The 13,349-nt window shown below is 45.1% G+C and overlaps 2 protein-coding genes across 9 annotated transcripts; both read left to right on the forward strand.

Annotated features, from left to right (window-relative positions):
* Positions 1-6,348, forward strand: miip (migration and invasion inhibitory protein). 4 transcript variants are annotated; one of them, XM_081705820.1, is made up of 9 exons: positions 7-512; positions 1,459-1,640; positions 2,007-2,097; positions 2,239-2,350; positions 2,917-2,990; positions 3,122-3,248; positions 3,322-3,415; positions 3,758-3,889; positions 4,012-5,826. In XM_081705820.1, exons 1-9 carry the CDS (start codon positions 260-262, stop codon positions 4,036-4,038), a joined length of 1,092 nt encoding a protein of 363 aa, XP_081561946.1. In that variant the 5' UTR covers positions 7-259; the 3' UTR covers positions 4,039-5,826. The 4 variants fall into 4 exon arrangements, with proteins under 4 accessions (XP_081561944.1, XP_026873310.2, XP_081561946.1 ...); XM_081705819.1 differs by lacking the exon at positions 4,012-5,826 and adding an exon at positions 5,834-6,348 and having other exon boundaries at positions 8-512; XM_081705818.1 differs by having other exon boundaries at positions 1-512; positions 2,239-2,308; positions 3,758-5,826.
* A 255-nt stretch (positions 6,349-6,603) lies between these two features.
* si:dkeyp-61b2.1 (uncharacterized) lies at positions 6,604-13,089 on the forward strand. Of its 5 annotated transcripts, XM_035520617.2 has the most exons (9): positions 6,604-6,848; positions 7,993-8,038; positions 8,899-9,003; positions 9,125-9,302; positions 9,996-10,273; positions 10,607-10,759; positions 11,303-11,322; positions 11,449-11,617; positions 12,447-13,089. In XM_035520617.2, the coding sequence occupies exons 1-9, from the start codon at positions 6,801-6,803 to the stop codon at positions 12,659-12,661; spliced, it is 1,212 nt and encodes a 403-aa protein (XP_035376510.1). In that variant the 5' UTR covers positions 6,604-6,800; the 3' UTR covers positions 12,662-13,089. The 5 variants fall into 5 exon arrangements, with proteins under 5 accessions (XP_035376510.1, XP_081561743.1, XP_081561745.1 ...); XM_081705617.1 differs by having other exon boundaries at positions 7,993-9,003; positions 12,447-13,087; XM_081705619.1 differs by lacking the exon at positions 7,993-8,038 and having other exon boundaries at positions 12,447-13,087.
* Positions 13,090-13,349: the final 260 nt, after the last annotated feature.

Consider the following 13,349-nt stretch of genomic DNA (forward strand, 5'->3'; position numbering starts at 1 on the left):
CCAATCAGGGTGGGAGATTCAAAAGGCGACGACACGTTCGCGTGTAACGCTCGAACGTTAAAGAGTACTGATGCCAATTTCTGTTCTGTTTACACCACATGCTGACATGGCTTGACATGCGACACTTGCATTCATAGTTAAAATCTATTAAATGCGGATTTGTAGTTTGAGTTGTTGCTGTGGCAACCACGAGAAACGTGCAATTAAGCTCTCATTAGCTGCCTAGCTGAGCAAAGGACACGCCATTCTCCACGTTAGGATGTGCTCTGTTGAACGCTTGGATGTTTTGCGGAAACAGAACAAAGAGCTGCTAAAGAAACTAAAGAATCAGAGCGAAAAGTTCCAGAGCCTAACGACAGCGTATCCGTGCAAAGGAGAGCAAAAGCACAGCTCGAGTGGCTCCGTGTTTGAGACGAGAGACGAGCCGCAGCGGGGCGCGAGACGCCTTAGCGTATCTGATGCCGTTGTCACCTTCGGCGCGAGCCATCCAAACCCTGCGCGAGACGCGCTGCGTAAGTGCAGGCGCTGCTTCGTGTGTGTGTGTGTGGGTGTGTGTGTGTGGGTGGCGCTGCTTCGTGTGTGTGTGTGGGTGGCGCTGCTTCGTGTGTGTGTGTGTGGGTGGCGCTGCTTCGTGTGTGTGTGTGTGGGTGGCGCTGCTTCGAGTGTGTGTGGGTGGCGCTGCTTCGAGTGTGTGTGGGTGGCGCTGCTTCGAGTGTGTGTGGGTGGCGCTGCTTCGTGTGTGTGGGTAGGTGGCGCTGCTTCGTGTGTGTGGGTGGGTGGCGCTGCTTCGTGTGTGTGTGTGTGGGTGGCGCTGCTTCGTGTGTGTGTGTGGGTGGCGCTGCTTCGTGTGTGTGTGTGGGTGGCGCTGCTTCGTGTGTGTGGGTGGCGCTGCTTCGTGTGTGTGGGTGGCGCTGCTTCGTGTGGGTGTGTGTGGGTGGCGCTGCTTCGTGTGGGTGTGTAGGTGGCGCTGCTTCGTGTGTGTAGGTGGCGCTGCTTCGTGTGTGTAGGTGGCGCTGCTTCGTGTGGGTGTGTGTGTAGGTGGCGCTGCTTCGTGTGGGTGTGTGTGTAGGTGGCGCTGCTTCGTGTGGGTGGGTGTGTGTAGGTGGCGCTGCTTCGTGTGGGTGGGTGTGTAGGTGGCGCTGCTTCGTGGGTGTGGGTGGCGCTGCTTCGGGTGTGTGTGTGTGTGTGTAGAGCTGTGCTAACGCTAGCTTATCACCTCAGATCATAACGCATAACTGCTTACTGCTTAGATGGCCATCAGGCTTCTGTTAATAGAAAAAAACACATTTAAAGCATTTCAGCAGTTTTCTAAGATTTATCTATGCATTTACAATGTGACACTTATTCTAAATTAGTCATTCCATGATTCATATGTGTATTTATCACAAAACAGTTAGCGGGTTCAAATCTTCCTTAGCCTTAAAAACATACCTTTTAATAAATGGTTCTTGCCCTCAGAGTGTTTGGCCAGTGAAGTCTGTAAAGCATCTACACCAACTGGGCATGTAAGCAGACCCTCAGAAGACACAACACACAGCCATCTCCTGCAAGACCGAGGGAAGCGTCCTCCACACGGGCAGTCAGTCGATATGGAACAGAAACCATCTGTGTCTACGGGTGTCTCACTGGACAGGGATTGGGTGAGTAGTTGTTCAGTCTGGGCTTGGTGCATCCTCAGGATGTCTGTGGCTCCATGAGCATTGACTACTTTTCCTGTGTACTTGATCTTGTTTTTCAAAAGTTGGTGCTGTGTTCCAAGTTGTAATAATTATAACACTAATGGATGATTTGGAAACGGAACAAATAGCTCATATTGAAACAAGCATATTGAAATAAGCATCAGATCAAAAAGGTCCAGACTTAACATGTTCAAACAGAAAAACTGAACTGAGATCTTAAACATTTTTCATTCGTAAGTTGGGATCAGTTACTGATCCAACAAGAATGTACAAAAGCCAGCTGTATAATTCTGAAAGCAGTTGCAGTGTCCACGTGTTGTGTTGCAGGGGGTCACGTCTCTGTCTCCTGGTCAGCAACTAGAGACTGAACATGAGAGACAACTTATCCAGCCTTTACTTGGCTATGACTGGATCGCTGGTAAGTCTGGGAGGAAAAATCTTCAGTTCTTTTGCTGCTTTTTAATTGAATACACAACAGAGATGCAAACACAGAATGTAATGTTTATGCAGTTGTCCAAGAAACAATATTTTTAAGGCAGTTTGTCAAATTTTCATTTAGGCCTCCTTGATGCAGAGAGCTCTCTGACTGAGCGCTCAGAACAATTCTTCAGTGAGCTTCGCAGTTTTCGGCAAGTCAACAAGGATGAATGTGTCCACAGCACATCCTCTGGGTCAGAAAGCTTGACATCAAACTTCATGTATAAATCCTGAACTATATAATTCAAATTTGGAATTAATTTTAGCAACAGACAGTCATGACCAATAGTCAGGAAGACTTTTAGTCCATTCCTCCGCAAAACTGGTTTATCTCCCTGTCATGCTTGCATTTATTAGTGAGCAACCTCATCTGGGTTCTGACACGTTAAACCAGTGGGGTGGTCTTCTGGTCATTTTCAAACTTTGTGAGGGTGACTGAGTGACAGTCAAGAATTGCAGTCTAACAACAATGTTCACAGTTAAAGAGAAAAGGCTGAGGGGATTCTGGCTAAAGGAGACCCCGACTGGTGGAAACAGGGAGCCTGTTTTGTTCTGGCCATAACCATGATATAATGAAGGATTTCTTCTCAAGCTATGGATTTTTGGTTTTGAACACCTTTACACAGATTATGTTCGTTAGTCTCTTCAAACAGCCTATGCTACTTTTAGTTTTGTAATTGTTTAAGCCTGAGGAAATGCCAGGATACTGATTCAAGGTTTTCCCCAGAGTTGTTCATGCAAATGGTCTTCTTTTATGCAGGCTTCCTGTTGTTCCAGTCACTTTGTCATCCCCAGTAGAAAGTGAACATGCGCACGCATCGGACTCCCACCAATGTACGTCTCTTGTGTGTTTACACCTGCTGCAGCAATTCTACACACGCTGTCCTAGATCTGGTATACGCATAGCTTGATGGTGCCTGTTCACTTAAACACCAATTTATTGTGTTTTGGGCTTTGATTCTTAGGCACATTCTGTTACCAGATAAACAGCCGTCTGTTTGCGGTTCCTCTGGGTTCCCAAGCTGCTTGTCCCATATGCAAGATGCCCAAAGCCAAACACCCACATGATGAGCAAGAGCCTGCCTTTGTTAGGTGACGTTGAACTGAGAAAACTATGTTTACATGAACATATGCAAGGACATATTTAACCTTGTGTGTGCCACAGGGTCAGCATTCCTCGCTCAACGCTTCTGCCCGCATATCGCTACAAAGCCCGTCGACGCAGCTTTGACCCCTCGGACAGCCTCGGGTTGTCCTCGGTGAGTTCCCACCGGGAGGGCTGAGGTCACGACCACTGTAGGTCAAAGTTAATTAATGTGATGTTTTCTAGAGAAAGGTGTAGTTGTTGAATCGGCTCAAACCGAATCTGTTGCTGGTTTTTCATGGAGTACCATTATAGTTATATGTAGAGGTAGCTCAGTGGTGAAGGTACTTGACTTGTAATCAGAAGGTTGCTGGTTCAAGTCCCACCACTGCCAAGTTGCCATTCTTGGGCTCCTGAGCAAGACCCTTAACCCTCAATTGCTCAAGTTGTACTTGGTCATAATTGTAAGTTGCATACAATACAAGCGTCAGCTAAATGCCATAAATCCTCATTGTAGCATTGTTTGTCTGGATGGTCAAACTCCACCCTCAAACTGAGTTCCCAGATGAGCAGTTTGGATCTCCGAAGCTCCGTGGAGGTTGGACTGACTAAACTGATAGCCACATCAGCTTTATGCAACAATCGACCGGTAAGAACATACGGCAGAGTTTTTAACTATGGTCATCCATCATTGTCTTTTGTTTTTCTCTTTTCAGTGATTTCTTTACTATCTATTGTCCCTTTATCTTTGTCCTTAAATTATGGCAACAGTTCCACAACTTCCAGAGGTCTTTGTAGCTTTTGCGCACATGATGGCAGCGTAACGGGACAGACGAGTAGTTTCATGGCCTACTCCACACTAACGTGGGTAAACCCTCAGCTATGGCGGTGAGGCTCAGCATCCCTCCAGTTTTTACTCTTTAGTAGTAATTAGCTTACTGGCTACCAGATTATTTACCACAAACTGTCAGGGGAGTAGCTCCTACAGCCGGCAGGTGCTACTTCATATCGGTTCCAATGGCATAAATAGTTTATTTAGTGATCTAAAGGTCCCTCAGGAAATCTCCATAACGCTGTGGGCTGTTCAACCGAACCCCTCACCTGGGTGCAGCAAGTGAAGGCAGGGATCGTAAACAAAAGTGAGGATAGTGTCGTTGACCTACATTTGTATTGTCACTTATTTTGTTATAGTTTGGCATAGTTTTTGTTAAAGGGGCTGTGGTAGCTCAGGGGTGAATGTACTTGACTTCTAACTGAAAGGTGTAATTGGAAGGATGCTGGTTCAAGCTCCACCACTGCCCAGTTGCCACTGTTGGCCCCTGAGCAAGACCCTTAATCCTCAATTACTCAAATTGTACTCAGTCATATTTGTAAGTCACTTTGGATAAAAGCATCAGCTAAATGCCATAAATGTAATTTTGTTGTAGTTAATATATTATGTATTTCTTATTATATTTCATATCTCACATATCTTGTTATACTTTACGTGTGTGTGTGTGTGTGTGTGTGTGTGTATAATACCATTTTTACATTATATATATATATTTTATATATAATGCCATAGTTATATACTTTCTGGCACTCTTCTGTTTTGCACATTGCTACTATTTGCACTTCTGTTAGATGCTAACTGCATTTTGTTGCCTTCTACTTGTAGTGAGCAATGTCAATAAAGTTGCATATCTATCGATCTATCGATCTATCTATCTAATTCCTCTGTTTTTGCACATTCATCCACACTGACGGTGTGTTCCACCATTGAAAACGCATCTTATGAAATCCCCTCCCCAGAGTGGATCAAGCTCAACATGCCCCTTTGCTGTTATAGTGCAGAATTAAGGAAACCAGACAAAGAAGCTGTCTGTCTCTCTGGCTGGCTCTCTGGTTCTTGCCATTTTCTTTATATATTGGTGACTACACTGCATGCAGCATGTCAACAAACTACTGTGGCAGAAATGTCATATGTCAAACACGCATGTTCGTCTTTCCTTTTTGTGTGTTCGTTCTGATAGTGGTGCATGTTAAGGCATCGATGAAGCCTCTTGCACTCCCCTCACCTGCATGGTGATTTCCTCTTTTATCGCCACTCTGTGCTCCTGATCTTCACAATGCTGCCAGTTGATTGTCCTTCACTCATGCAAACACATTCTAATTGTTTTACTTGCAAAACAAGGTGTCAGAATGGTGGAATCTTCTAACCACTGCATGTTGGTCTTAGAGACGTCTACGACTTGGCCATTGCAGATGTAGAGGGGAAGGTTCTTATACCATCCAGGAGAAAACAAATAACTGAACCTACCTGTGTATTTGCATAGCTGCTGACCTTTCCTTTACTGCATTGCCACCCTGTGACATTTTACTGCAGGGATTTCTTGAACTTTTATCTCTGTAGGAATCGGTCCAGGAAAATAGTGCTGCTTTGAATTTAATTTTTTTTTTCTTTTTCTTTTTCTTTTTTTCCCCTCATGTAAAACAAAAAACCCCTGAACGTTTTGTCTGTGACCTTTTTAATTTTGTACTTGCACGTGTGGTTTTCTGGTAGCATCTGTAGATGAGTACTTATTACTGGTTATTTTAATACTGTGTTTTTCAGGCCTTGTCTGTGTCTAGAGTGTCAGGAAGCCAGTGTTCTGACCAGCTGCTGGACATGTCTCGTCTGGCCCGGTTCCGCATCGCGCAGCTCGGCCCTGCGAGCGCAAGCCTACAGGACAGATCGTACCCAGTTTTCTGAAGGCTGTCTGTATATTCTGTGCTTTAGTAAGCCTTCAGATCCTGATGAATGAATGTGAAAGTGAGCAAGGTTCCACTCTGTCCTGCTTATGTGCATTGTGCAAATTCATTTCTCTCAGTGTTGCAACCGCTACTCATCTTCTCATCTCATTTTGATGGTAGGCAGGTCAGTCTTCCTGTGTCACTTACTGACCTCAATTATAAGAGGAAATGAAGTTTCACTTTTTTAAAGAATATGTAGCTCTTTCAGTCTTAATAGACGGATTTCAGCAGTTAAAACAGTTTTAAAAAAAAAGTAGTGAAAGGTCAGAGTTTATGAAGCACCCTGATCACTGCATGTGCCCTTATTAAATAATAAATAAAAGAACTGAGTAAAGTGTTGGTTTGTTTTTGTTGTTTTTAGTGTTTTTGTTTTTCTGAGGGTGAATATTCCACTTCACCGGCTGTTTTCTGTCGGACAGACCCTTGTGTTCTACATAGCGCGACATTTTTATTATTGCCAAGTTGGACGTTTGTACTGTAGATTTGCGGAGATGAAAGTAACTAAACTACAGGTGCAGGCGTCGTGCGATATGAAGGCGTCACAGCTGGAACACGGTACAGCGTCTCTCCACACCGCGCTGCTTTCACATTAAAACAACGCAGCTGTCATCGCTGTCATATGCTGAAGCTCTCAGCGAGTGTTGCGTTGGACAAAACGGTAGTATACGTGTAGCGGAAAGGTTGGGAGCACGTGACCTCGTAGGAAACTTTATAGGCGGCAACTTCGAACGGAGCGGCACATTCGAAACGGAACGGCTCGCGCTTACCGGCGCCTGCAGACCTGCATCATGACAGACACTCCGCCGCGCCTCACGCTCCTGCTCCTGCTCTGCCTGGTGAGTCCGCGGTGCCGCCGCATCTCTGCTGACGCTCATGTTCTGCTGCACCAGTTGCAGTGAGAACACGTTGCTTTTCCATCTGTGCTTCCCGGCGATACTGTTGCTGGAAGCAGCTGCACGGGCGGATATGTGGTGTTCACCCGCGCGGGCAGCGCGTCTCTTGGGATGCCCTTCCCGCATGACGCGCGCCTGTCTGATATCAACGAGCGCACGACTGAGAAGGACCCCATAAACCCGCTGTTCTTTAACCTCACCCGCTCCTAATCACAAGGACAGTTCATGTTTTAGAGTTAATATTTTTAATAATAATGTTTTAGGATACTAAGGATTGCTTGGGACTGGAATGTCCGCCTGTTCCAGGATTCACACACACTTCAGCCAGCTGAAGTAAAATCAGCAGTTTTTTTTTTTTTTTTTTGCTGTAGTGCCATAAATAAGGTGATCGGTACGCTAATCCTCCACGGTGAGGCACCTGAGAACAGCCTCTCTGAAGGTGTCCGGTGTCCGCAAATAATTAGTATGTTCCTTTTAGAACTGGTTATTGATTGATTTCGTATGTTCCACGTTATTTCGTGCTCTCACCCACGTGTGTTGGCGTCCTTGTACTCGGGTTATCTCATGTTTTTCAAATATGTAAACAAATGTGCAATTCGGTGGATTTCTCATCACTGGACACTGACACTGGGCAAGATATTTAAACAATGACACAGCGGGGAAAACGCGCGATAAACAAAGTACAGTTCCCAACAGGTCATGGGTGGACAGTAGCGCGGTAACAGTCATTTGTGAGCTGCTGCTGCTTTATATGACCAAGGGGCTGTGACCATTGCCAGTAACATGGGTGTATTTGTAACTGTCAGTGTTTATAACTGGGTGGGAGTGTGATTGTAACTTACAGATTGTTAAACAGATAGCTGTTTACAGCATGACCCAAAGCTAGTCTCAGAATACTTCATGTAGATTCCCAGAATACACTTTAAAAGACTTGGTGGGTGTTTTCTTTTTGCTGTACTAACCGCAAACACTCTTAGCAAGTTGGTCATAACAGCCAAACAGTCATTCAGTTACAGCAAATATTGAGTAAATGTATATGGTTATTTAGAAATGACCTAACTGATTCTGGTGTTGTGTGCTATTCTAGCAGTTTCCAGGTAACCCTTATGCGTGCTCAATACAGTGCTCAGAAGGTAAGTGTGCTCCTCGTCTTCCTTGACAGTTTATCTGCAGAGTTCTAGGCAACACTGCTGTATTCAGTGGATGAACTAAATATTATACATTATATGGTGGCATTGATGGATTTCCCCATTTTTTTCAAGAATGACACAAGTTGACACACATCATGTCATTAGAGAGATTAAGTTGAAGTGGCTCAAACAGGTGTGCTACTGTATTGTTTTGCATTGCCCTTCAGTGTGGAGGAGGCTCTTGTGATTTCCTATCTTTTGGCCATATTCATGCAGCCAGTCTTTTTCACTCATCATGGTTAACATTGGGCCTGTAACAATGTCTCAGTGAGCATTAGTGAAGTGCTTTGTATGCGTTGCTTTAAGAGGAAGGACAGGACACGTTGAGGAAAATACCAAAGCTACTCTCCCTTTTCCTACTCTTCCTTTTCCCATCACACAATACCAAATTAAAGTCGTTCTGTCTGACTGACCAAGGGGAATAATACAATACCACTTTCTGAATCAGGAGGTTTTTAATTAATTGCCCTAACCTGCTATCTGTTGGCATGTGGACTCACTGCCCACTTGTTTGTCCGTGTCTTTCTGTGTTGTGTTTCATTGTACCGTCAGCTTTCAAACTTTGTCTGCTTCTGAGCTGGCCGTTGTCAAGCTGTTTAAAAAAGAAAGTGTGGCTAGCCATTTCTAGACTGGCTGATGGGTGTACAGTCATTGTATGTTGACGGTGGTTGGCTCAAGGCTAGTTATGTTATGATAAATGGTTCAAGAAACATTGCGTAGCCATGAAAATAACCGAAACTCCGGGGACGATTCTAACGGCAGTTGCAACGCTTCTGGCTGTGACACTTTATCCCTCCATGCAGGCATGGTGGAGGGTTCCTGTAGGTGCCAGCCATGCCGTGCTGAGCAATACGCTTACATGAGGGGAGACGAGCACAGATGTGAGGACTGCACTGGCAGCTGCTCTGGTATGATGGTAAAAGTGCAGTGCATGTAACACAAAGTCATATCTGTTTCAGAATGCTGTATATGACTGTGCAGTTTAAAATCACACTTAAATCTACCGGTTTCTTTGTATGTGTGGTACAGATGAAAAGGTGGAGGTGGCTCATTGTACAAACACTACTAACCGGGTATGTCACTGCAAGCCAGGCTTCTATTGTCCAAGCCCAACAAAAGTAGACTGTAGGAGAGAGTGCTTGGCATGCAGAGGTGGCTCCTTCTCCAACACAACCTCCCTCGCCACAAGCTGCCAGAGTTACACAGAGTGAGTATCACTCAGATAAGAAAGTTCCTAGTGGCAAAAATGACACAAAGCTACTTAAGTCGGCTGACTGGAGGCCTAATGCTTCAAAAGTAATTTGCATCTGGATTCTTCAAGGATTACTGTCCTCTATGGACAGGTTAGGAATACTGTATCATCTACTCTTATTGTTTGTTGAGGAATGGCAGCATTACTTTGGAATGCATGAGGTTAATATTTTTGACAAAATCCATGATTAAATCCATTATTAAATTATCTACGACATTTTATGAATGTGGGAATCACTTATTGGGAATTACTCATAAACTGGCATCTTACTTCATTTAATGGTTAGTTTAGGCTGCCGTAATGGACACTGAATCCAAGTTTGAATTGCTGCAGATAGAACTGCATACAGCTCAGACAGATGGGTGTATATAACCCTACCCACGTGATCTATACAGATAGAACCCTTTGAGTCTCACCAGAGCATGCGTAGGCTTGAGCTGGGCTAAGTGTTCACTTCCAGGTAAAGTACACAGCATCCAGATGTGCAAAAAACCAAAAAAAAACAAAACCCAGCAAGGTTTCAACTCCCTACTAAGTCAAACAAAAGAAGCTAAACAACCTCATACAAAGTTCAGTTTGACCGCATGACTCGTTTTATGGTGTGCTGGGAACAAATTTCCTCAAACTTTGTTTTTCTGCTCTCTTCAGTTGCGCCAGGCAGGGCATGGTGGTGATTGCAGAAGGAACATCTACTCGCGACCGGGTGTGCGGATGGTCGATGGCGACCTCTGACCCCATCCATGCACCCGCGGTGCCTGACACGCCAGCCCTGATGACCTTTTTAGCTCCGAATAGCATCCCCAGTACCATCAGCACCACCCTGGAGCCCTTAGAAACTTCTAAGGCTATTGAGAGCAAATCTCAGCAACAAACTACAAGTCAGTCTCTCTGGAGTTCCCTCAATATTGGTCCAGCTTCGAGCACAAGTATGTTAAAAGTATGAACTGTGGCAACAGCTAGAGAATTGGTGCCCAGGTCTGGTCCTGGAGATCTACTCCCCTCCAGAGTTTAGGTCCAGCCCTGTTTTAGCACTAATCTAGCACCCCTGGCTCTGGAATTAAGATGCTACTGTAGGACTAGATTAACTGGATCAGGTGTGTTAAACAGAGGGGGGTATTCATGTATCCTATTTCTATTACTTGAAACATTCTAACTATTCTCTGCAGTTCTTGAATGTACTGCTATTCTGCCATACCAGCTGTTAACATTCCTTTTGCAGAGTAACATATGGCGTTGCTTTTCCTCTGTCTTCCCATTAGAGGGCAGTATTGTTCTGCAGCCCAACACTCAGAGCTCAGGGCAATCCACCTGGGTCGTGCTGCTTCTGCTTGTGATGCTCTTTTCACTGGTTCTGATGTGTCTCCCAGTATGGTGCAAACGCAAAGCCCTGAAAGACAAACTGGACTGGCCGAGTATGTACCAAATCCTGAAATGTGCAGAATTAGATCACCACTGTAGTTTATGTATGGTTTGTGTATGGTTTTGAATTCTGATTTCATGAACTGTACCATGCAAAAGCAGTAGTCATTATTTCGAGCTTTGATTTTGGGCCCATTGAGAAGAGGATGCCAAGTCCACATTTATTATGCACAGAAGAGTGTAAAACTGGCTGCTTAATTCAACAAAGCAAGACCCCATCTGGTGCTTATACAGGAATCTACCTTAGTGTGTTAATTAACTGCAAACCACACTGTGTGTGAACTCACGTGCTTTCAGTCCCCTAACGCTGCACTGAAAGCAGATTAATTGCACAGTTTCAGAATTGAGATGTAAAGTCTGTCTCAGAGAGAACCTGAGAAACCACAGCAATGCTCCAAATTGTGTATTTAACACTGAGATGTTTGCATTACGATGGACTAGAACTTTATGACAATGCAATGTTTAAATCAGTCATCAGCATTTATGAGAAGAGGATATGATAGGAAACCTCACTTCATTCTCCTGTCTTTCTGCAGGTCTCGCGTTCTGGAAATGCGTAAGTACTGGATGTTGTGTCAAATGGAAAAGCTGATTTAGCTCAGGTGACATCATACCAGGACCATTCCAGTATCTACTTTAAAAAAATGTGTTTTGTTGCTGTCGTTTTTGTTTTTTGTTATAGTACTTGGCGTCAGCCAGTGCTCACCATAAGGTGGAAACTTCAGTACCTCTGTGTGACAAGCTGGACAGCGAAGGAGGTCAGGACATGGGGTCAGGGTCATGCCCCCACAGTCATCAGCAGGTCACCATGGAACACGGCGGGAAAGGAGAAAGAATCCACAATGCAGTGGGTGAGGGAAGGTTATCTGTAGTGCATTATTGGTAATTATTCAGCATTAGTCAACATCACCATTTTTAACACCTGTGTTATGTACAAGAATGCCTGAGTTGGATGCTGAATGAGAAGGAGGCGTTGGCCCCGCCCGTACACTTTAGTCTTCTAAGACTGAACTCCTACACTCGTACTGCCCCGCCCGTACACTTCAGTCTTCTGAGGCTGAACTCCTACACTCGTACTGCCCCGCCCGTACACTTCAGTCTTCTGAGGCTGAACTCCTACACTCGTACTGCCCCGCCCGTACACTTCAGTCTTCTGAGGCTGAACTCCTACACTCGTACTGCCCCGCCCGTACACTTCAGTCTTCTGAGGCTGAACTCCTACACTCGTACTGCCCCGCCCGTACACTTTAGTCTTCTGAGGCTGAACTCCTACACTCGTACTGCTCCGCCCGTACACTTCAGTCTTCTGATGTAGGTCTCCTCTCCACCCCAGGTTCAGGTTGGTCTCTGTATGAGGCAGATCTTTTATCTTTTAGTGTCAAGGATTAGTCTGACCAAAAAAGGTTTTTTGTGGTGGTGTCAAAATATCCAAGTTTAACAAGTTTAGATAAATAAGTAGAGACCTGTAGCTCCATAAGAATGTGATTCATTATGCATTATATAAGAGTCCCCACAACATATGACTGCACCAGCCCGCATTTAGACTTTTCTACTGAAATGACTCCATACTCATGAGTCATTCTTAAATCCAACCTCTGCCTGATCTTCTCTTCATGCATGCTGATTGACTGACGTGTCACATGCGTTGAACCACTAACTGCTCTTCGTGCACCTTCACAGGATCCATTGTCATCTACTCCCCGGGCATGGTGATCCTGGGCTCCAACTCCAGCGAGAGGAAGGAGGATGCTAGGGAAGGGGGTGATGAACACCTTCTGGTGACGGCGCCGCAAAAAGAATCCAGCTGCGTTCCTCAGGAGGACTCCCTGGGACTGGCCATGCAGGAGGAGCTTGGGAAGGAGCTCAGCTTCCCTGTCCCAGCCACCGGCAAGTGAGCTCACCTGGGCAGGACGCTGATGATGGCTGGATGGGCCCCAAGCTGCTCATCTTTACCACAGAGCACCTGGCGGATAACACTGGGAGCTTTGGTCTGTTAGAGTAAAGACTCTTCAGGACTGTTGGAGAGGGATGAACATGGGCACTGTTCATCTGTTATGAATAGTGACGTGTTGACACTTTTATCCCAAGTGACTTATAATTCTGACTGAACACAGCTCATGCAATTGAGGGTTAAGGGTTTGGCTCAGGGGCCCAAACAATGACAAGTTGGCAGTGGTGGAGCTTGAACTGGCAACCTTCTGAATACTAGTCACATCATTTCAGCACTGAGCTACCTCTGCCCATAATAGTGTATGTGACTGTATCTTTGCGTGTTTAGTAGGTAGGCTTTGACTTTTATTGGAGTTTGTTTTTTTTTGGGGGGGGGGGGTTCTTTATGTGGGAGGGTGTGAAACAGTGAAGGTGAGAAAACAGTCCCTAGTCGCGAAAGAGTGAAAATTCTACATTCTATAATTGTACCTCTCAATGTATTTAAAGAAACGGATCAGCTCTCTACAATTCTGCGCGTGAGGTGGGCAAATGAAAAAGGTTTTAGCGAAGTGTAGGCGTGCAAGCAAACTCAAAATACACACGCGTAGGAAAAAAAAGACCGCAGATTTACATGAAGGGGCAACTATTGCAGTG

This window comes from Electrophorus electricus, chromosome 22 (assembly GCF_041902795.1).
Source record: "Electrophorus electricus isolate QZ-2024a chromosome 22, ASM4190279v1, whole genome shotgun sequence".
In the NCBI taxonomy this organism is placed as follows: domain Eukaryota; kingdom Metazoa; phylum Chordata; class Actinopteri; order Gymnotiformes; family Gymnotidae; genus Electrophorus; species Electrophorus electricus.